Source organism: Megalops cyprinoides, chromosome 18, assembly GCF_013368585.1.
Source record: "Megalops cyprinoides isolate fMegCyp1 chromosome 18, fMegCyp1.pri, whole genome shotgun sequence".
NCBI classification, from domain to species: domain Eukaryota; kingdom Metazoa; phylum Chordata; class Actinopteri; order Elopiformes; family Megalopidae; genus Megalops; species Megalops cyprinoides.
In genome coordinates this window covers 3,786,534-3,810,211 of record NC_050600.1, presented here as the reverse complement: position 1 = coordinate 3,810,211, position 23,678 = coordinate 3,786,534, and the positions used below count along the sequence as shown (strand labels likewise).

The 23,678-nt window shown below is 44.5% G+C and overlaps 1 protein-coding gene across 9 annotated transcripts in view; it reads right to left on the bottom strand.

Moving 5' to 3' along the window:
- Positions 1-23,678, bottom strand: part of dysf (dysferlin, limb girdle muscular dystrophy 2B (autosomal recessive)) — an 84,524-nt gene that overhangs the window by 53,980 nt on the left and 6,866 nt on the right. For 6 of the 9 annotated variants that reach the window (XM_036551671.1, XM_036551677.1, XM_036551669.1 and 3 more), the window contains exons 2-20: positions 19,099-19,154; positions 18,712-18,803; positions 13,777-13,882; positions 11,925-12,039; positions 10,547-10,758; positions 9,811-9,939; positions 9,482-9,544; positions 9,234-9,284; positions 8,681-8,711; positions 8,210-8,325; positions 7,696-7,822; positions 7,276-7,379; positions 6,760-6,828; positions 6,640-6,683; positions 5,364-5,446; positions 3,625-3,657; positions 1,124-1,239; positions 542-655; positions 24-201 (exon numbers count right to left, since the gene is read on the bottom strand). In XM_036551671.1, coding sequence (XP_036407564.1) covers positions 24-201; positions 542-655; positions 1,124-1,239; positions 3,625-3,657; positions 5,364-5,446; positions 6,640-6,683; positions 6,760-6,828; positions 7,276-7,379; positions 7,696-7,822; positions 8,210-8,325; positions 8,681-8,711; positions 9,234-9,284; positions 9,482-9,544; positions 9,811-9,939; positions 10,547-10,758; positions 11,925-12,039; positions 13,777-13,882; positions 18,712-18,803; positions 19,099-19,154 — 1,839 coding nt within the window. The remainder of the gene's footprint in view (positions 1-23; positions 202-541; positions 656-1,123; positions 1,240-3,624; positions 3,658-5,363; positions 5,447-6,639; positions 6,684-6,759; positions 6,829-7,275; positions 7,380-7,695; positions 7,823-8,209; positions 8,326-8,680; positions 8,712-9,233; positions 9,285-9,481; positions 9,545-9,810; positions 9,940-10,546; positions 10,759-11,924; positions 12,040-13,776; positions 13,883-18,711; positions 18,804-19,098; positions 19,155-23,678) is intronic. The other 3 variants (XM_036551678.1, XM_036551672.1, XM_036551676.1) reach the window with 1 other exon arrangement.

The following is a 23,678-nucleotide window of genomic DNA, read 5'->3' as shown; positions in this document are numbered from 1 at the left end:
ACAACAGAGGGCGCCAAACTCACCATCGAAGACGGCGCGGCTGTACTGCGTGGTGGAGGCCAGTGGGAGGCAGGTGTAGTCAAACTTGTTGCCATAGTTCCCGATGCTGACCTCGAACTGGATGGCATCGTCCACGTCCTGCAGCAGAGTCGCCGAGTAGAAGGCGGCGAAGAGGTAGTACTTCCTCTTCCTCATGAACTTCTGCGGAGGACACACAGACGCCACAAAGCAACGTCTCTCTCAGCCGGGCTCCCAAACCCACAGGGATGAAAACTTACACACTCAGTATTGAAAGTATTGAGGAGCATTTTAGTTGAGCAAAAAAAAACTAGGAACTCAAACTTATTCTGTAAGTGCCTTGTTAAATCTCTAACACATACATTTTCACTTTCAGACTGGGGTCATCCTTTAACAAAAGACACCACCTCCGTGGCCATTACTGATACCTGGGACTCTGGTTATGAATGCAACCTGAGCAGACATGTCCATCATGATGCTAGGAGATGACCAATGATTGGGACACCTGTGGGCAGGTTCTCACCTCCACCACCAGCAGGTCGTCCGCAGGGATGTCCTCCACCCTGTGCTCCGCGCGCTCTGTCAGCTTGGTGCTGAGCTCCAGCAGGACACGCCCGCGGTAGGCCACTCCCTCCCCCTGCAGCAACGCATGAGACAGGGCGTCACTCTGACACACTCACAGAGGAACAGCTGCGTCATGGGAACAGTCACTTCACTGATGTTTGATGACTAAAATGCCTTCTGTCCTTGCTTACTCATGATTTACTATGCCAGTTATAACCCATCCGTTTTAACATAAATACTCTCACATCCAATAAAATATTTTGTTCGGTTGTGATGAGGAAAAAAAAGCCATATTGTAGGCTCTTACATATTTAGAAGAAGCTTTCACAACATGCATCTTGGGATAAGTTTATTTCATTTTTTATTTTTTTATTTTATTAAAAATTCTATTTAAAAATGCAGAATTGTGAGAGCTTCTGGCAATTATGGGTCTTACAATCATGACTCAGTATTTAAGTTGTAAAAGGTATGGAAAAGAATAAAGTCTACACTAACAGCGGGATGTGTGTAGCATGCATGGTGAGCAGAGGCATGCGGGTACCTTGCCCAGGTTGAGAGTCTCGTAGGGGTCAGAGAAGGTGCTGAACTCACGGGGGCTGCCATACAGGTTGACAAAGCAGGGACCGAAGGTGGGGAGGAACCCTAGGCTGTCGTCCACTGTGTGACGGGGGAAAGGTTAAAATGCAGTACCATGGGTGTAAGAGTCGATATCACTCTGCACGGTGTGTACACAGTTTACCTTGCTTTCATGGTGGTTTCCCTGAGTACTGAGATGAACAAGGGATTGTGGAGCTTAAAAATGCCACAACATGAAAACGGCATATTAATCACTCATTGTTTTCAGAATCCCTGAAACCTTTTGCGCAACTACAATAATACAGACTTCAGCTGAATACAGATATTTGGTGACGAGCACTGTCTAACCAGCACTTTGGGTCTTCATTGCATAGAGGAAACCAAATAATATTTTTCATGGCATGCCAGAGGACAGCTACCTCAGCCAAAAACCAAATCTGTACTTAAGCTGAGGTTTATGATTGATGGTCTGAGATGGTTGTCAAATGCCTGTATGCACTACATTCTACCGACTCTGTGCCTCTGATTAAAGAGCTGACGCATGTGAGCATCTGAGAGAACTCTGGCGGGGGACTAACCACACCCAGACACTCGGCCCAGTGGGGGCAAAGCCACACCCACTCGCCACTCTGTTTCAAATCAGCCCAACACATACCATGTCCCCCTTCCAGACAGTATGAACAGCCCACTTCTCACATGATGACCACTTCAAAGATGCTAAAGATAGCTATGATAGGACAATCTAAAGAACAAAACACCCATCTAAAGAAAGTGCCCCTGAAAACATGCGCAAAACACTGTTTATGTTTCTTTCCTGTCATTAGCTGTCTGCAACGTTCTGTTTCACAATGAGTTTTTCCAAGGATTGCTGACAACGTGGGAGATGGAGACAAGTTAATATTTACTTGCCAAACGGTTATATGTTGTTGGACAGCTGAAACCAACAGACTTATGCAAAATAGTCAGATATTAAACAAAACCCTCTATACTCAGGCAAAAGACGGAACACTGACACACACAGTGTTCCACCCCATCTCACAGAGATTGTGATGTCAGAAACATTGCTGAATGTTCTACTGTAGATGTAATGCTAAAGACAAAAAGAACATTCAGAAGGCAGAAAGTAACTCAGGATCAAACTCTATATCAGTGAGATCAATTTCATTATAATATCATATACTGTACTGCCTTTATGTGAAAGAGACAAAGTGAGATACAAAATTGCTGAATCATAAAGATGATGAATTTTATTTCATTTTATGTTCAGACTTCTCATACACATACACACACACACACACACACGCATGCATGCACACACACACACACACACACATACACACAAACTCATGCATGCAGGGTTGGGAGGGTTAATTGGAAAATGTTTTCTGTTACAGGTCACACAATATGTGGCTTCTTATGTAATCAGCAACATATTCCGTCAAGTTACTCAATTTGCGTAAATGTAATCAGATTACATGGATAATGCTCCTGGATAATCTGCTGAACCTGGTCAGCAAAAGAACACATGTATAAATGGGTAATGGTCATTGCAAGCCCTGGTGGCTATTACATCATGTCTGACCTAGTAGTTCTATATCTATAATGCAAGCTGGTTAAATTTCAAGCCTTAATCCTCACAGACTGCTGTGGTGTCTGATTCTTGCAAACATTGCCTCATAAACCTCTGCCATTCTAACAAACAGTTTTGATTCTCTGTTGTGAAACCAGAAGGGTTACTTCATGTAGCTACCTGTGTTACACTGCACATCTACCATTGACCACATGATGTGTTGCCAGGACCTTGACCTGTGGATATCTACCTATATACCTAACAGGCAGTTTAGTTCGATGGGTAGCCTCAACCTCCTTGCTAATAAGGTAACTTACAGTGCCCACAGTCTAACTCAAATGAGGGCTAGACACACAAAACAACGGGGTGTGGTCCAGACCAGAGCAGCTGCTCTAATGCCTTGGAATGCATACGTTAATAATGTTAATTATCAAGTTATAACGTTGCTAAAACGTTGCAATAGCTGTGCATAATTCTATTAGACAACTCACTTTTCTAGCAACTGCAGTGTAATGCTGGCTAACAGCAGGTACATTATCTTTATCAATACAGGAAAACAGTGTTACTGAATGAGTCAATCCAACTAATGTTTATTTTTGTAATGAATATAGTAGGATACATGTGCACGTAATCTGAATACCGGTGTAAATATAAGGGAATGCAATTACCCTGTTTTAGTAATCTTAACTTCATTAACTTCACATGTATCCCCCCCCAACCCTCAATATGCATACTCATATATATGTTCAAAACCTTTGCAGCAGGGCTGTAGAGAAAAAGGGCAAGCACAACACTGACTACCAACACTGCATGGGCCCACAAGTCACATGATCGGATTTCACTCCATGTCGCATTTGTGACATCACAGAGGAGAGGAATGAGAGGGCGGAACGTACTGATGCTCGAGGGAATCCTCGGTGCCAAGTCATCTGAGAGCACAGAGAGATGGTGGAGAAACATGAGGAAACACAGTGATGCTCCAGAGGGCGACCAGATCACACCACACACACAACACTCGGTGGAAACGCCATGCAGCTTCAGCTCACCGCGCTGTGATCCCCATGGCCTCTCAGCACGGGGCCAGATCGACAGGCAAACCAGGCTCATGCATGATAAGACTCCGCGGTCAGGCTGTGTCAGAGCATGCAATCTGTAATCCGACACCACAGGAGCACATGACCACTGCTCTCATGCTGTAGGATCACCTTAGAAACACACCAGCACATCACACTGAAAGACCACAGCAACACAGCCGACCCCACTGAAGGCAGCACTAGGCTTTACCATTCACACTGACTGACCTTACAGGAGATAAAGGAAGACCTAACCATTAGGCTTTGACCCACATCACTCAAACTGCTGGCAGATGTACTTGTATATTTAACATTGCATATCTTTTCATATTCTCATAAAATTAATATTCTAATACTGCTCTGCTCTGGTTCAGTGCTGTATAGATATTTTGGCTTCTTTCATAATTCTTGTGTGGCAAAATGACAATATGGACACAGCAGTGTGGGACTACTCATACTCATTGAGTCATGAGCTCAAATCCAAGAGCGTCAGTTTACACGGTACAGAGGGGCCTCTGCATTCCATGATGGGGAGAGATCAGAGGCGCCTGCATTCAGCACCAATGGGAAACTGGAGAAATTACTGACATCCACAGTGAAAACCAGCTGTGAGAGAGACCAACAATCTCTATTCCCACCTCTACCACAGTCAGAGAGAAACCAGCAATCTCTATTGCCACCTGTACCATAGTGAGAGAGACAAGTCTACCATAGTGAGAGAAAGATATTTTACACGTTTCCTTTCCACACCAGCCATGCTGAGATATTAAGCAGTAAAATCAAAAACTCAGCACCTTCAGCTCTCATTGCAAAATTCCAACTGTTACAAAACAATAGTTTTTTTTTTTAAATAATTGGGCACATGACTATACATTGAACAAAGCCCTGTGACTAAATTACACAGGACAACCTTTGTCAGTGATTCCGGTGAGTTCCACCTCACATGCTGCCCAATGGTGAGGAGTAGCTGCAACCTAGCGGCCTCCACCATGTTAGTCAGCAGCACAGCACACTGCACACCACACAGGCCCTGAATATCTCCTATAGCGCCACTCCACTCTACATGGGTGTGCACCGTGGATATGCCACCTACACACTTCACGCCACATGGTAATAGATCCACGCTCCAAACCAACACACTGCACGTCACACAGTGAGAGATCCATGCTCCATAACCAACGCACTCCACACCATTACACTCACTGCATCCCACATCTTTAAAAGCCAGTACAGCCAAACCTTTAAACCCAGTGTACACCACATCATTAAACCCAATATACAGCACACCATTAAATATTAAATGCAGTGTAGCCCATACCATTTCACTCAGTATAGCATCTGCTATTAAACCCAATACGGCCCTTTCTATTAAAACACAGTATTGCTATACCATTAAAACCAGTATAGCAATACCATGAACACCAGTATAGCAAACACCATTTAACCCAGTATAGCCCCTGTCTATTAAACCCAGTATAGCCTTGTCTATTAAAACCCAGTATAGCCCTGTCTATTAAAACCATGTACAGCCATACCATGAAACCCAGTCCAGCTTCACCTACCTTCTATCTCTCCTCCGGGGGCAGAAACCCGGGACATGTACAGATGGGTGGTCCCGATGACATCATTATGACTGGCCCGGTCCCTGTGAGAGAGGAGCCGCCACAAAGACTCTCACAATCTCAGGCAGCATTTATATTCTGCATGATGGCAAAGTGTATATTTAAATAGATACACAACCAATCAAAAATGTGCAGATAATAATTTTTCTGTGTATTAGTTGATTATTTATCAGTTTAACACAGTCTTTTTTTCTTTGATGACACTGGCGTGCATTAATTCATAGTAGGACTTTCTATACACTTATTTGATTAAAGAAATTCTGGACTGCAGTCTGAAGAAAAGCGTTTCTAACACACTGTCTCCAGCGACAATAATTGCCGGGCTACTTGATGTAGTCAGCATAGCGATTAAGGCAGTGAGGGCTTTCTTTTCATTTTTATGTGCTTCAGGCTTTTGACATGACATGGAAGCTGGGTTGCCAAGTTGAGCTTTTTTGGGCCAAATTGGCTGAATTAGCACTGATTTTGCAGTGACTTGTCAGGCTGAAAAAGCCTGCTGGGATTTTGGCTTTTTCTGGCTTTTTCTTTAAACAGTATCAGCTTAACAAAAACATGCATTTTGATTCAACAACTGAGTCAGCATTGACTTGTTCCTAAGACGAAATGGTTATATTCGTGCCTTTTAGTGACAGGCTTGTAAGAGGCCAGCTGGCTGCGCAGTCTTTTTGTGGCTGTTTGCAAATTAAACTTCGCTTGGAGTTTGGATCTTATTTTGGTTGTGTGATGTCATGGGTAGGCCTTTTTTTCTGGCTGACAGACGACTTTGGATTTGGATGATTTTGAAATGTAGGTGGCAACCCAACATTTCAGTGCAAGGATGTGAAAGTTGTCTTCTCACAGGCCAAAACAGTGGTATTGCCTGTTGTCAAAGCAACCCTTCATTTTCCTACGGGGCGCTGCCAGCCTTATGCTTTCCACATAAATGATGCTGAAAACTAGTCACACTGCCAGCCTTATCGGTCACATCGGTTACCATCAGATACAATCTGAAGCCACAATTGGAATACAGCTCTCCCTAAAATCTCATTAGCTCCTGACTCTAGGCATTTGTGATTGTAATCGATTTTTTCGAATATTACTTTTTTTTCTGTGTATTTGTTGAGCAGCTGAATAGCTGTAAAGACAGGCGCATAGCACAAGTTGCACATGCTGTGTGACATTAAAAAAAAAAAACAGCCAATCAGAAGACCAGGATTTGATCGGCGTGCTGACTCACCAGTCAAGGATACGGATTCTCATCTTCTCACACATGGAGGGAAACTGGACAGAGAGGGGCCAGTGTTAGAGGAGGGGTCTGCAGGATGGGGACTATGGTATGATTGGATCTCCACCTTACCCGGATGGGGAGGGTCAGGCTCTGGTTCCACTGTGGGTTGGCGTTCTTCTCCAGTATCTTACTGTAGATCTGCAGGGGGGGCAGAGCGAACACTACCAGTCAGACCCAACCACAACACATCACCTGCTGTGGGCAAGGACAGGAGCTGCCTGTGTCTGCACAATAACATAGTAACATAATAATACAATAACATAATAACAAGGAGATGTATCTTGTGTTACTGAACATATTCTGTGTGTGTGTGTGTGTGTGTGTGTGTGTGTGTGCCCGCGCGCGCAAGACAGAGAGAGAGTGGGAATAGGGTGTTCTACCCCACACAGCAACAGCCAACTGAGTTCTGTGTTGTAAAATGTTGTGTTACTACAAGTGCTATTGTTCTACCAAGGAAGTTATGCTATTAAGTACTACTGTATTGTTAGGACCACTGCTCTGTAGACAGTGCTGTATGTAATAAATTTTGACAATGGGCAGTGCTGTATGATATGGAGGCTTGTATTTAGCAGCAGGCTTCTGTACCGTCTTGCCAGCAAAGGTAACTTCCACCATGGGGTCCACCAGGTTCTTCCTGTTGCTGTCAAAGCCCAGAATCTGCTTCATCCCATCCATGAAGGCATCGTCCACTGAGGAAAGAGACACAGGGTACCACCATTACACCGTCACTTACACACACACACACAATCATACAAATACACACACACAAATGTTCACACGCATACTCACAAACACACACGCACAAATGTTCACACACATACTCACAAACACACACAATCATATAAATACACACACACAAATATACACAGACACACTCAAATGTTCACACACATACTCATAAACACACACATACGGACGTACTCCCACACACAGAGCCTGTTTATGTGGACTCGGATAATTACACACATCCCAACATACTTATACACATATATAAACTGTACTTACTCTGGGGCAGGTCCTCCGCCCGAAACACTTTGAGGGTGAAGATCGCCCCCCTAAGGGCGAGTCCAGCGGGGCGCAGTAGGTTCCCCTCGATGTCCTCTTTTTCCTCCACCCCCTCCTTCTTCTCCACCTGAAACACGTGTCCAGGCCAGAGGTACATCACAGACTGCGGGCATGCCTTTCTATGTGCCTGCAAATGCCTGGATGTCTTCAAGAGAAAGCTGAAAACTCATCTCTTCAAGCTTTATTTCTAGTCTACCGTCCTCCCTATCTATCTGATCTATCCCTATTTTCTATTCAAAAACAAAAAGCACTCTACACTGGTGTAGCACTTAACTCAATATTTTACTGACCTCTTGTAGTATGTTTCGATAACTACTCTTAGCAGAGTGATGCACTTTTTTCGAAGTCGCTCTGGGTAAGAGCGTCTGCTAAATGACATCATGTAATGTAATGTAACGTCATGTAAAGAGCTTGGTTCAGATTCGCTCAGAGGTTTATACCTCCAGTCACTCACCGGAGCCTCATCTCCAGCGGCCAGCACAAACAGGCTGACCTTCAGGTAACCTCTGGCCCCCGCAGAGAGGTCGTCCGGGTCAGAGAGCAGGAGCCACTTCCTGAGGAAGGCATGTCCTGGAGCAGAGAGAGAGACCATGTCAATGCCACGGCAAACGCACAACATGGAGTCTTTATTACTATTACAACATCCACACAACACCCTCACAACGTCCACTCAACATCAGTGCAGTCAGTCAGCATGGCGACACCATCATGGCAATTAAACCGCGGAGCTAAACCCCATGAGACAATCACTTGATAAACAAGGTCTGAGCTGAATATTTCATTTAATTAATATTTCATTCTTCCAGTCTCTTCAGTACAGCTGATGATAGATCATATAAATGAAATGACAGAATAAATGAGTGGGACTCAATGTGAAACGAGATGTTTCACATTCCTCTGATAATGGCCATTTATTAACACTTACTGCTCTCTGCGTATACTGTGCCAACATCCAGCTGCAAAGTAACCACAGAAAAAAGTCAAGAGCCTGAACTTGAATGAACTGAAGTGTATAAGAGTATCAACTTACTGAAAAGCACACAACAACAAGCTCATATTGAATTTACTTCTTACTGAAGGTGGGGTGTTGCACATAACTCAGTACCTCCTTGGTTATGGATAATCATTTGCCAACAACAAAAAAAAAAATGATCGAGCTTCAAATTCAGACAAAAGCTGAAGAGTAGAATATTAGCAATGATTAAACATAATCACACACCAGGTGTAGGTTGCAACCGTTATGTGAGGATAACTGAAACTTTGTACGGTTGTTCCAGCCGTACAGAAAAATCCAGCCAGTTCCGGTTTGAGTCTGGAGTACTATGGACTTCAGTAATTTAAAAAAAAACATTGATGTGATATACTGTTATACTGTGAGCTGCACTGAGGGACCTGCTGTCAATGTGAAAAGACATCATTAACAAGGAAGGTTCTGATTCAGCAGGTTCACAGAAAGCAGCTAAAAGCAACAGCTTTACCTTGAATTCTCCGATCACCGAGTCAGTGCGCAGAGACTTTGAGTCAAACACCTGAGAAGACAGAGAGGGGGGTGTTCACTGAGTTATACACACACGGGGAGACCAGCAATGGAGGGGAACCAGAGCCACAGCAATGATATGAATTATTGAAATTGTTCAAAAATATTCAATTTCATACATTCAGTTTTATTTTCTATCTACTTGGAGGGTGACTTGAGGTTAAAATTCTGACTGGCAGATGAACTTACTGTAACGAATATTGGCTCATCAAAGAGATCAGAAGGTGTCTCGAAAAAGTTCAGGAAGAATGTCTGCAGAAAAAGATGAGTAACATTAAACCTAGCAATCAGTTAACATGTGTGTTATTACTATTGTATAACAGAGTTAGTAAGCACATATTATCACATAATGTGGATGTAAGCATATATTTGTTCGCTGGATAAATTCGCCAATGCTGGTTTGTAACATGGAAATGTTTTCTCCTTCTATCTTTTTGTATCTTGTGAATGTTTCCTGCACGTATCAATTAAGCATTGCTCAGATAGTTATGGAAATTTGTGAAAAGCTTTTAATTTACCTCATCAAAGAAGGGATTGTTGCCTTTTCTGATTCGAGTTCTTTTGGTCTGTCCCCCAACTGTAACCTTGACAACTGGTTTTATGTTGACACCTGGCAACTGCCTCCCTTCAATAATCCGTACTCGTATCTGGAATTATTAAGGGGAAAAAATTAATATTTTCACTTCCAGTTCAGTTTTCTGTAAGTAATAACACAAAACCTTTTCTGACCAGCACTATAACTACATACATAAAGCACCTAAACATCAGTGTATAAAAAATGTTTCAAAGCATATAAAATATATTTCACAGCTAGGTGCTCTGCCGCATGACTATGTCTAATACACATATAAATCATATAAGTATACAAAGTCATTATAATTCCTGTTCTAACCACAAGGTGGCACTCAATAAGCCATAAGTAGTAAGAAATGTGGTGTACAGAGCTTCTGAAGGTTAAGAATGACACATAACCCCCTAATGGAGATGGTAATGCTCTGCTCAGCCCCGATCTCTGGAGGAGTGTACTGTAGCTGCACTTTCATTCTGGAAACCACAAGCCCAGGGTGAGAGGGTTTCATTGAGAATCATTGTGCTCTGAGCTACTCTGCATTAATCTACAGCCCTTCCTCTTCCTCAAAGACACACACACACACACACACACACGCACGCACGCACGCACGCACGCACGCACGCACGCACGCACGCACGCACGCACGCACGCACGCACGCACGCACGCAGACACACACACACACCTGGAAGTCCTGAGGCTTGTTGGGGAGAGGGGCTTTGTTGGCATGGCGCTTCTTCTTCTTGGCACCCTGCATGAGGTTTGGGGGGGCCCTCTTGGGCGGGGCAGTGGGTGTGTCCGTTCCCTGGGGGCCAGGCACAGGCTCAGGTTCCTCAGCCGCCTCCACCATGACCATGCTCTCAGTGTCCTCCTCCCCCATAGTGTCTAAAGAGAAGACTAAGCACAGAAGAGGAACCCCCAATCAGTCTTAGCCCTTTCGTACGCGACTTATTTATTATGTTTTTGTTAGCATTATTAAGCTTCTCATTGTTTTCACTGCCCCATTTGCTACACTTTGTAACATGGAATCACTGTTTCCTCAAAGCTAACGTTAGCTAGAGTTTTTCCAGTCTAGTTTTCTTATCACATTGGTTTGACCGTACACGCGAAAGGGTTAAGAAAAAGCTAAGAACACAAGAACGGTACTCCATCATGTCTGAGGAGAAAACCAAGCACATGAGAACTGTCTCAAATCCTTTAACAATATGACGTATCTATTAAAATTTTAAATCAACTCTCTGAGTTGCCTGTGCAGACACTCAGGCCTATTGGCTGCTCAGCTAGGTAGCGTTTTAGATATAAATCAGTTCAACAAATCTGAAGTTTCGATGCCACAACCTACCGCTCTGTGCCACCAAAATGGTACTGACATGAGCCAGGTAATATACCTGTGTTTCCCGCTCAGATAAAAAGACGAATTACAGTGGCTTCACTCACAGCGCACAAAACTGCCAGTGGAGTCTTTAGCTGAATTCCCCCTTGTGTGTCCACGTGTCTCTCGCTTTTGTTTCTGTCAGTGCTGTGATTCACAACGCAGATATGCCCTGACCCAGGCCCTGCTCTGTCTCCATGAATGACACAATTGTTGCGCAGTCACAGTTTGTGTGGGGTAATTTAACACTTACCTCACGTGAGGCCAGGGCAAGTCTTACATACATCATTCACAAAAGGCCAATACAAGTCTCACCCACAAATCACTGGTTTGAATTCATTTCTGGCTTAAAGAGTAACATAAAGGGTCGCGGTGGACTCCCATAGGTTGCTGAAGAATGCCAGCTTGACAGAAAAGCTAACTGAAGAGCGTACGTTAAACTTGCAAAAAAAAAGGCATGATTGTGCTTCTTTGTACTGCAAAGTTTAAACTTATTCCAACGAAAATAAAATTAAGTGTTTGAGGGCATGTGACATCTGAACAGGCAATATACAACCTACAGGAAAATAACATATGAATATAGTATATAAAACAGTTTTTATGGAGAATGAACTTTGCTAGACATTGGCCCTGCAATTGGGTCCGCTTCAGGCAAACAGTGTACCTCTGAAAGAATGCAGGGGTCAATTACCTGTCACAGTGTCCAGCTCCACTGGGGCATGCTGGGCCTCGGGCTGAGGTGGTGGCTGGAATATGGGCGCCATTCCCGGGGGAGGGATGTAGGAAACCTGCAGGCTGACTGTGGCCTACGGAAGATGGGACACAAGAGGAGACAGGGGGTGTTTACATGATAAATCACGTCACTGATTTTCCTGGACATCCAATACCTATGCAAGCTTTGTGGAATCAGGGAGTACTCTTAGAACCAGTTGGATGTAGGCTCTAATTCCTAAAGCAATGTACTTAGCCTGCATTACTTTATTAATACGAGCAGATACTGTGTCAAAATGTTTTAAGGATCAGAAGGTTTGCTGAGCGCATTAACTTAATAAAATAACTAGATCACAACCATAGATTATAACTATAACATAAGTATAACTAGTACACAAAATATATTCACAACTAGCAGATTTTATTCAATTTACTACAGCCCAAAGGAATGGATGTAAAAGCATATGTCTGTCAAGCAAGACAGATCACAAGATATCTGACAAATTTAACTGAGGCAGAGAGCTGATGTCTACAATATCTACTAGGCTGTTAATCTCTCTGACTGTCAGTTTATGCAAAACAAATGGCTCACACATTTATGCACCAGGGAGACATTTGTGTGTCAAATCTTCATTAAAGAAAGGAAGATAGAAAATGATCTATTGGGTCTTAAAGTGACATATTTAGAGAGAGGGGGTCAGTTGGAAGTGTGTATACGGATGGGGCGGGGGGTGTGGGGGGGGGATTCAGCGTGTGACTGTGGGGAAGCTAGCAGAGGATGGGGTGGGGGAGGGGCACAGGGAACATTCCTGGGGTTGTTTTCAAGTTTGAGTCCAGCATCTGGGTTATACCTGGACACCGAGAGGCCTTTCCTGAGGATATGAGCCATGCAAGGAGAGAGGCTCCAGGCTCGTTTATTTGGGAGACGACCCCTGCCCCACAAGTGTGAGACCTCCAATACCTCCCCACCCCCCAACCCCCCAACGTCAGCCACCTCCCCCCTCCCACCCCTCAGTGGACAATATGAGGAAGCCACACATCTGGCCTGTAGACTCAGGAGCACCCTTTAGCGTGTGCAAAGTGACGCGGTCTAACAGGAGACACAGGAGATGGGGGGGGGGCCTTCGGCTGTTATTGCAGAGGTGCTTCCAGGAACTCGGCTGTTTTGGGTCTGCGCTTAACGCAAATCAGAGACAGCGTTTTTCCGAGGTGACTGTGGTGTCAGTTTCAGGAAAGAGGTGTTTGTGTTGAGGAGGCAGAGCGTCTGAAGAAAAAACATGTTTCGTCTCCTGGTGGGCTGCCAAGCGAGGGGAGCAAGAGTTTCACCTGAAGGATGTTCGAGGAGCGGAAGCTCTAGAACTTTGCTTGAGCAACATTAAGAGCAAAGAAAAAAAAAAACTTTAAAATTTATCAGAGGCTTACAGAGGAACATGTGGAACCCAGTAAAAGGAACCGATGTCATGTGTGTGTCTGGCTGTGTGTTAGGTGTGGGTGTGTGTGTGACAGAGATTCAACACTCATGGGATGCCAAGGAATCATGGTGGATGTGAGACTGTTTTAGGCAGTGCTCCCTTTGTGATTGGGTGGTGTTTACAGGAGTCCTTTGTGATTGGGTGGTGTTTACAGGAGTCCTTTGTGATTGGGTGGTGTATAGGTGTTCTTTGTGATTGAGTGGTGTGTATAGGTGTCCTTTGTGATTGAGTGGTGTTGACAGGAGTCCTTTGTGATTGGGTGGTGTTGACAGGAGTCCTTTGTGTTAGGGTGGTGTATAGGTGTCCTTTGTGATTGAGTGGTGTATACAGGTGTTCCTTGTAATTCCCATGATGACTCACGCCTGTGTTGTTCTTCTTGGTGTCCAGCAGGGACACAGTGAAGGAGCCCGACAGAGTGGGAGAGTTGAGAACATCGCGTAAGGACACCCTGCACTCTCCCAGGAACCTGCAAAGGAAACGGCATTGGCACGGCTGTCAAACACATCCGCTAAACACACGCACACACACACACACACACAAAGAACACACTCACCCACTGAACACATGAACACACATGCTGATGATATACTGAGCATGCACTCTCACACACATTCACACATACTGGCCACACTCACACTCTGAACACAGAGGCTGCATCTGAAGCACAGACTGAATGTTTTCGGACGTACTCATTGCTAGCTGAGAGAGTGGTCATATGAAGATGTTGATCCAAAGGATGCTTCACCCTCTGTTCACCCCCTGTCTCAACATTCCTCTATAGTGTGAGCCACCCGTCTCCATAGCAACACCAGAAAATGTTATTTGGAAAAAGGGCATGTGTCACCCAGGACAAGGTAGGCAAATGTTTATCTTTCTGTGCAGGTAACTCCCGGGAAAAGCGGTACAGGCCTCTCCTCCTTTCTGACCCGCCCTGGCTTTGCTTTTCAGCATTTGTGCTGCTGCTCGAGCAGATTGAGGATCAATAACTATGCATTATTACTCCACAGACACAAGCGCTATATTTCATCAATGCAGCCAGGGGGTGGGGAGGGGTGCATTGTGGGATTGGCAGGGTGCATTGTGGGATTGGCTGTGGAGATTTAGACTGTGAGAGGAATTCTGGGTTTTTGGGCATGAGCAGAAAGGGGGGTGGCAGAGCACAGAATGTTGGTGTGACGGGCTGCTGCGCTCTTCTGCCCTGTTCTGTTCAATTCTGCAGTCCATCAGCCTCCACTGCAGACACACACACACACACACACACACACACACACACACACACACGCTGGCAATAGCTGCCTGACACTCTGGAATCATACGTGATTCCGGAATCGCACGCGACATTCTAGAATCACACACGACCTTCTGGAGTCACACGTGACATTCTGGAATCACAGGAGACTCTGTCACAGGTAAACACACGTGAGGGCTGCCAGGTGAATTTGCTTATTACTCCATACATTATTATATGGGCTAAGCTAATGTCATTGGACTGGAAATCTCCCATGGGACTCTAATGTCAAACAGCTGTAGACAGAGTATGGCATCTTATTGGCATTACTTTGTTAAAATTATCCCACGTTTCCATGGACAGAGGGAAAAGAAATCAAACAATTCAAACACACATACCCTCCTTACCTCTGCTGCTTCAGGAGAGCAGGAGCATTGCAGAGACTGGATGTGAATGGCAGAGACAGCCAATGCCTTTGGCTACTAACTTCCTTTCAAGTTTCCCCTCCATTTATCTTGCCCTTCCCTCTGTCCCTCTTTCCCCCCTCGCTTCCTTCCCTCTCTCCCTCCCTCTGTTCCCCTTCCAATTAAACAACAAAATTCTCACAAAACAACAGCCTCACATGACCTGACTGACCCGCCGAGGGCCCACACCATTTCCTATCAGACAGGCCCTTCCCACAAAACTGAGAAGATGACGGCCCCCGAAAATAAACCGGACAAGCCCTACCCCGATCTCACAAATGCAGCGATTAATCTTACACCCGAGACTGAGGTCCACCCAGGCACCAAGACTTCCAGCCCTGAGGTGAGCCTCTGACGCAGAGCTGAAGTCAGTGAGCAAACCCCTTTAACAGTGGGGTGGGTGGCAGTGTAGCCCAGCGACAAGGAGCGGGGCTCATAACTAAAAGGTTGCTGGTTCGATATTCTCCACCTGGGCACTGCTGTTGTACCCTTGGGCAAGGTAAAAGGTACAACCCAGAATTGCCTCAGTAAATATCCAGCTGTATAAATGGATAACATGTAAAAATAGTAACCTATATAAGTCACTCTGGATAAGAGCATCTGATAAATGCCAATGATGTAATATAACATTATATACCAAATTTTAATTATTGTGAGGTTCTTTTTTGTCATCCATGAATAATAATTATTAATATGTAAACTATAATTAATCATATACTGATTATTACTGTAGTTCACATGGGAAAAGGGCCAGAAAGACAGTGAACACTCTAAACCTGAACTTGTTTTCTTCTTCTCTGAGGCTGGCTCCAGGGAACAGTTCGTCCTGATTACTGTCTACCTGCAAATTCCTGAGGAACAATGCATGCTCATGCTGTTTAGCGTTAGCGGTTTCCTCAAAGGACATGCACCGAGTTGATTAGGGCATTTCAGAGAGGAACTCCCAAGTCACTCAAAAAAAAAAAAAGCAACAAATAGGAAATGGGCTAATCAGATCCTTTTATTTAGGACAAGGAATGTTCCATAATTGTGTAACCGTGCTCACAGGCAGTCTTACTGGAATCATTCAGCTCAAACACATTTCAAATGCACCAGTCGTCCACCTGGCACTGAGGTGATCATCCATGTGGTTACAAATAAAATTAATAACAATCCACATCCATGGGCTCAACAATCCATTTTGTGACATTCAGAATCCATACACCCTACAGTCTAGGTAATACTCCTTCAATGCGAATCCTGATGAACACCCACAGCGGATGTAAGGGGTTAATGCTGGGGCACTTGTGCTGGTCCTAGTTTAGTATTTGAAAAGTACTTTAACGACACATGTCTGTTGTATCAATACCTAACAAGTTTTTCAGGAACTGGGTAACCAGAGAATGGTCCTATGCTGCAGAGTGGAACAGCTTAAGTAGGACTATAGTGGAAATAAGTTTTAGACTTTCTGTGTTATCCTCGATGATTTTTAATACACGCATAACTCCAGCCTCTGGCTTGTTATAATTGTCAAATAAACTAAACTAGACCAAATACTGCGTCTGCAGAGGACCAATCAGCATGGTGCTTTGGTAGAAACAGTTTACATTGCTAACATATCTGCAAGGAAGATATCTTTTGTGGCGCTGCACTGCCCAGAACATGAATCAGTTACCACGCAACACCATTGTTCTCCAGCAAGAGCAGCGAACCCGTTATTGCAAAGGACCTGAGTGCCTATCGCCAGATGTTATACATATATATTTATGAGTGAAATTAGCATTTGTAAATCACGTAATTGTGATGTAAAACTGTGGAGTCATTTGTGGTAGCCCAACATGGATGTGCTCAGAACAGTGCTGGTCGTGTTATCTCAGACATCTCTGGCGGAAGGGTCTTTCCAGTTGGCAGAGCCACCACTCTGTAAGTGCTGTGGACTGTAAACAGGAAGTGGGATGTTTAAGGCTCCAGAAAAAGCCCCTTCTCTTTGCGGCATGTCCTAAAGAATAACGCTGCCGCACCAACAATGGAACATTCCGTGGATTCTGTAGCTCTCAATGGTGTTCCACCACAATCCATCGTAATTGTTTGGTCATACTACAGAGCCCATTAGCTCATATACACAGTAACATTGGCATTGGACGGCTGTTTGAATTTCTCCACTTCCACAGGCTTAACTGTCTTCAAAACAGACGAAACAGTATTTCATAATACCATTGTTCTACTTAACTTTCTCAAATTGCATGATCACGATTTCATATCATATTTCAGAAAAATTAACAGAAAACCAACAAGCTCTTCTCAAATTGTGGCACATGAATCCCCACTTGCTATGTCAGAAGTGTCACACTCATATGCCAGTATATCCTCCTGTTAGAATATGATGAAAACTATTTGCCGAGGTCTGACTGCTACTGCAAGCATCTGAGGTGAACAGTGTTAGTCTGCTGATGTTTCATTAACACTCATCCCCTTTGGGATGTCGTTCCATCTCAGAGTGAGACTGCAAAAAGAGGATTTCCTCTCTGTTCCCATTTAAACTTTTCACTGGAGATATGGATCACATAAGAGGAGAGGAGGAAAGGAAGGGAGAGAGAGAGAGAGAGAGAGAGAGAGAGAGAGAGAGAGAGAGAGAGAGGGAGAGAGAGGGAGAGAGAGAGAGAGAGAGATAGAGGGAGAGAGAGGGAGGAGAAAAAAGAAAGGGATAGAGAAGAGAGAATGGGAGGGCAGAGCAAGACAAGGAGAAATAACAGGATTGGTGGTAACAGATGAAGATAGGAGGGTGGCAGTGTAGGTTTGTGATTTTGTTGTACATGGATATGGTCCAAACCCACAGGAAAGTCTGGGAGTAACCAGGTTAATCAGAGTTTGATATGCAGATCAAAGGTTATACTAACCTCCTTTCACCAAATTTGTTTCTTTTTCCCCACAGTCCTTTGCCCTGAAATGTATCTTCTGACATAATCATCAACCAGCAAGACTTGCAAGACGTGTGATTGTTCCCACATTGAAATAGCAGGGAAGAACGAGTGATGAATTTCAACACAAACTATAGCCTGTCAGTTCATTTTAATGTACCAAAAAAGGAAAAGCAGAAAAAAAAATCAAGATTCCATATCTTGGATATCTAGGACCTTCAAAATCCACTTCTGCCTAACATTCATTTAGCAAGCTATGCCATCCCCACCCATTTTGCAGTAGCTACCACAATAGAGAGGTTCTTATCTTCTTTCCTGCTGTAATTCAGTTTATCCAGAGGCATGCTCACAATTTTAAGAATGTTCAGTTTCATTATGCTGTCCTGTTCCCGGCCACAGTGTCCACCCTGTCACTGGACTCCCAAACACCACAGCACTGCACTTCAGTTCTTATTTAACACATGTGAGTTCTACACGTGTCTCCTTTCAGGAGAATAAAACCGGTAGCCTAACGCTTAAAAATAAAGCAACTAACCTTTAGTGTCATGTTTGGTACCCCACAGTTAGCACAACTAGCGTTAGGTAAGAGTGAAGAGTTGAGGAAGGCTGCCCTGAGCTGCCCTGAAATATCAGCCACCCATTCAACACAGACCCAACCCCATTCCCTCTCCACTCAGCACACCCAACACCCCGCTGGGTGTCTCACCTGTTCCTGCCCATTTTCTCATGGTCCTTCACCACCACGTGGAGCTCCGCCCCAGAGTCCAGCGGCACACCCTTGAGGTCCCATTCGAACCCCTGTCAGGAAAAAGGAGAGGGAAAATGTGAGCAAGGGTCGGGATAGTTTAAACTGCATCAATCCACACCTGTCTGTCTGACTGCCGACATCTCTCCCGGCCTGTGACTTTGCCTGCCAGCCTGTCTGCCCATCTGTCTGTCTTTTATCAGAGCACCATTCATTCCATGAGCTTCTGTGCCATCTATTCAGGCTCTTTTTGTCCATCTGCTATCTCACACAGCACTAGAAATTCCTGTCTACAAAGTCACCTTGAAATCAGTGGGTTAAGGATCACTCACAGGTGTTCAAACTCACCTCATTCCACACTGGGTTCACATTATTCTTGATGACTTTTGTCTTCTTCTTGGACCCTTGTGAAGAAAACAGAAAGGGGTAGGTGAATATTGTCTTTAAACTGGGTTGTCATGCATGGATATTTTCCAAAGCAACATCATAAATATCATTTATAAAATAACTGTAGACACACTAGCTTTCTAGTTATGAAGAAGAAAACAGCTGCAGCAGTATCCATCTACAATTTAAATATAATAATGAATGAGGGGTTACTATTGGATGTTGTTTTATATTACATTATACATACCATACATGAAGGCAAGGCATTATATGTAACGTGATGCATTTTGTTATTATTTTAGATATATGGATAATGATTCATCAAGATGGGCAGCAGTGTGGTGTAGTGGTAAGGAGCAAGGTTTGTAACCAAAGGGTTGCTGGTTCAATTCCCCACTGGGGCATTACTGTTGTACCCTTGGCCAAGGTACTTAACACACAATTGCCTAAATATCCAGTCATATAAATCAATAACATGTAAGAATTGTAACCAGTGTAAGTCACTCTTGATAAAATGGATCTGCTAAAATGACAATAATGCAATGTAAAAGATGGCCTGAATAGCCTCCTGTCCTCAGTATAATGTTCTTCCTCTTCCATAGTCTTCCATAATGGCTGTTAATGGAATCTCCATCTCTGGCAGGCTCTGTTGGTCTGGCCCGCTCTGTGCTTGAAGGCAGGAAGCTGATGTCCTGTTATAAAGCATCGCGCTGGACATCGGGGTCTGAGCTATGATTTCCTTCCATGCGAGAGCCGCTGGCTCAGGAAGCTGCCTGCCTCTGTAGTCCTTCACACGGCCAGACTCCCAGATCGGCGGCCCGTCTTATCGGTGGGAGCTGCGTTGTCACGGTACAACAACCTCTCACTCATTAAACCCACTTCACCGTGGCAGAGGCTCCGAAGAGCACTTCAAATGGGCAGGAAGCGCCATTTACGTCACAGAGACGGACTGGTCGTGCCAAAGTGTCCAAACGGGAGACAGACCCTGGAATTCACTCAGAACTTTGCTGTCAGATGACCCCTTTGGTGCACGAACAATGAGGACTAAGACAGCTGGTTGATTCAAAAGTCAAGGTGTTTCATGAATTCTCATGGTAACGGGGGTTAAAAATTTTAATTCAATCATACCTTTGACCCACCACTGTCTGGCCAGAAGCAATGTCTTAGCATTCATAATAGGGGTTGATAGCTTAATTTGTTTTGGCCACTTATTGTAGCACGATGGCACAAGAGAGATAAGTAGTCATTTGGCACCTCAGCAAAATGGTGCCGTGTAAAAACAGCTGGGCCCACCAGATGTCTGGACATGACAGATGCAAAACAAAAGCAAGGTTTTGAAATGGATTTCCTCTGAGGCGATAAAGAGACACAGCGTGTTCCAGTGAAGAAGAAAACACGATATATCAAAGCCCCACGCCCACTCACTGGCTACCTCTCTACCTGACAGACAGGCCCGGAGCAGGCACCAGGAAGTGGGTGTTCTGCCTTCCTGTTTTCAGGTCTGCCAATGCAGCACAAACACCCTCCTCTGCCGTGGGGGCCTGTGTGGAGCCAGGGCAGGCCGTACTCTTACTGCCGGTGGGAACACGTCTCCACCACCCGGAGGGGCTTAAAATAGCCCTCAGAAGCAGCCCAGCCCAAATCCCAGAAGAGGGAGAGGCAAAAGAGGACAATCGGAGACGGAGGAGGGTCAGAGGTCACAGGGTGGCGCATGGTGCATGTGGGTGACAGGGCATAGTCCCTGAATAATGGCCACTGCAGACTCTTCCCTCAGGATCCCGGGATTATTTTTCCCGATGGAACTGACAATGCAGGAAGGCAGCGTCATTTGCAGCGAGGCTGACCGCCGGCCCATCTGAGGGGACTCACAATAGCGTAGCAGGCTGAAAATAGCCCCCGCTCCTTTCGAGGGGGGGTGGGGGGGCAAGGGGGCGCGTTCTGTGAGTCTATCTATAGCTGCAGTGGGACAATGGCCTGGATCGTACCACTAGTCCCTGATGTTAACTGGTTTAAGTTTGGTTTCTGAAACGAAAACGAGAGATTCAGAATTCAACATTCACTCCCTCCAGACCATACTATATTGCTGAGGGCTTCCATGCTGTACCCACAGCTGTGGAGGCTGTACGAAGTATGAATGGGGCTTATAACCAGAAGGTTATAAGTTTGAAACACAGATTCACCACTATGTTGTACCTTTTTTTGGCAGATACTAATCTTGAGCAACCCAGCTCTATTAGTGGATAATGGGCTTGTAAGGCAAACTGTGAATTTAATTGTAAATCTAGAACCAAGTACAATATGGGCTAAAAAAAAAAAAAGTTTTTAAAACAAAATCTTTCAGTCAAAAACGCTCCTGTTTATTTGAATCTCTCCTCTCGATCTGATAGCACGCTGATGAAGGCAGAGGAGAGTGTGTAGACTTCCTGCAGCCAGCGGGTTGGATTGTTATTTACTTGACAATGGTGTTTATATGGAGTGAACTTTAGCGAACAGCGCTTTCCCTCCTCCACTCAGCCTCTCCTCCGCTGACCCCTTTCTGCCTCTTTTCTCTCTCTTTCTCTCCCTCTTTCTCCCTTTCTCTCCCCCTCTCTCTCCCCTTCTACCCACCCTATCCTGTACTTCCTCTGCCTCATTCTCCCTCTCCATCCCTCCTTCCCTCTCTCCCTCCCTCCCTCTCTCCCTCAGTCTCCCTTTCCCTCCCTCCCTCTCTGTCCCTCCCTCTCTCTCCCCTTCTCCTCACTCAGTCCTGTACTTCCCCTCCCTCTCTCCCTCAGTCTCCCTTTCCCTCCCTCCCTCTCTCTCCCTTTCTCCTCACTCAGTCCTGTACTTCCTCTCCCTCTCTCTGGCTGCTCAGTGCCTCCCTCCTAATTGGTGGCTGTGATGTCTATAAATGGAAATGGCATTCAGCAGTGTGAAGGGGGAAAGGCCACTCTAATGTGTTTAGAACCTCACCCTGTCTTCCTCATGTTTGCATCTCTTTCACACACACACACATGTGCACATGCACCTAGGTACACACACACACACACACACAAATATATGCATAAATACACACACACACACACACACAAATTTATGGATAAATACACACACACACACACACACACACACACAAATTTATGCATAAATACACACACACACACACACACACACACACACACACACACACACACACACACACAAATTTATGCATAAATACACACACACACACACACAAATTTATGCATAAATACACACACACACACACACACACACACACACACACATACATATGTACCTACACAAATACCTACATAGCTACAGCGCATACACATAACAAGAAAAGACTATCCTAAACCATCTTACACATCTTAATAGTATCATCACATAAAACATTTTATTTTACACTGAATCTGATGTGGTTGTTTTGTGTCAGGACAAACAACGCCTCTTTTTCTCGTAAGTTTTCACTATCTGCATAGTGTCTGCATGTTTCTCCCATTCACACGGATCTCTAGAACGTTTCCCCTGCAGCTAGCAAGCCTCTCCTGTCAAGTGAAGTGGGAAAGGGTACAGGAAATCTAAAGGAGGAAGTCTGATGCTTCATTCTCATTCCCTGTGTCATCCCCAGCCCCCGCTGCCAGCCTGGTATTCTTCCATCTCCCACCAGATCCTAATATGGTCATCCCTTTCCCCAGAATTGTCCTTTTTTTGATCCATTGCAAGATGGTGATTCATTGTTTTTTTTTTTTTGAGGAACCTTTTTGAACATTGCGCTGGACGCCCTGCAATGTCAGAGCTCTTGTGATCCTCATCAGTACAGTATTCAGGCAAGGACAGCTGAACTAATACTGTACATGAACACGTGAATCAACCATCACTTAACAAATGGATGAAGCATTAGGAGTATTTCTTCCACTGCTTGTCCCAAAGTTGACTTTAGGTGCTGCCAAATGTGTCAACCAATGACACAGAGCATACATTAACATGCATTTGATAATAACTTATATTTGACTGCCTAGCAATTCACATGGGGTGGGTAGTATCTAATTTAGAATAGGCACTGAAATAAATAAATCAATAAAGTGGGCACTATAAAAATTTAAACTAATCCATGTTTTATTAATATATTAATGGGTGATTTCTAAATGTGACCTTATCATAAAGTGTCTCTAAAAACTAATTCCATACATGACCACCGTGGTGCTCCTATTTAATCTGTTTTTATTTACAATTATGTCAATAAAAGGTATTTTTGCATTTTTTTTTTCTCAAGCTGGAACCATCTGCTGATGGACCTGTTTGCCATGGCTTAACGGGCACTTGCCAGTTCCCTGGGGCTCGAAGTCAATCCACGTTTTGATGGAAACGTGTCCTGTTTATCATTTTTTTTCTCAACAGGAATGAAGCCATGAAGCTGTGGCGTTCCACAGACAGAGTGCCAAAGGCACTCAGTTATGAGTGTGGCAAGAACGGAAAGTATCTATTGTTTGCATAGCGAATTCTGGAGACGTTTTCAGAGATGCACTTTTCATGATGTTCCAGAGTCAACAGATAACAGT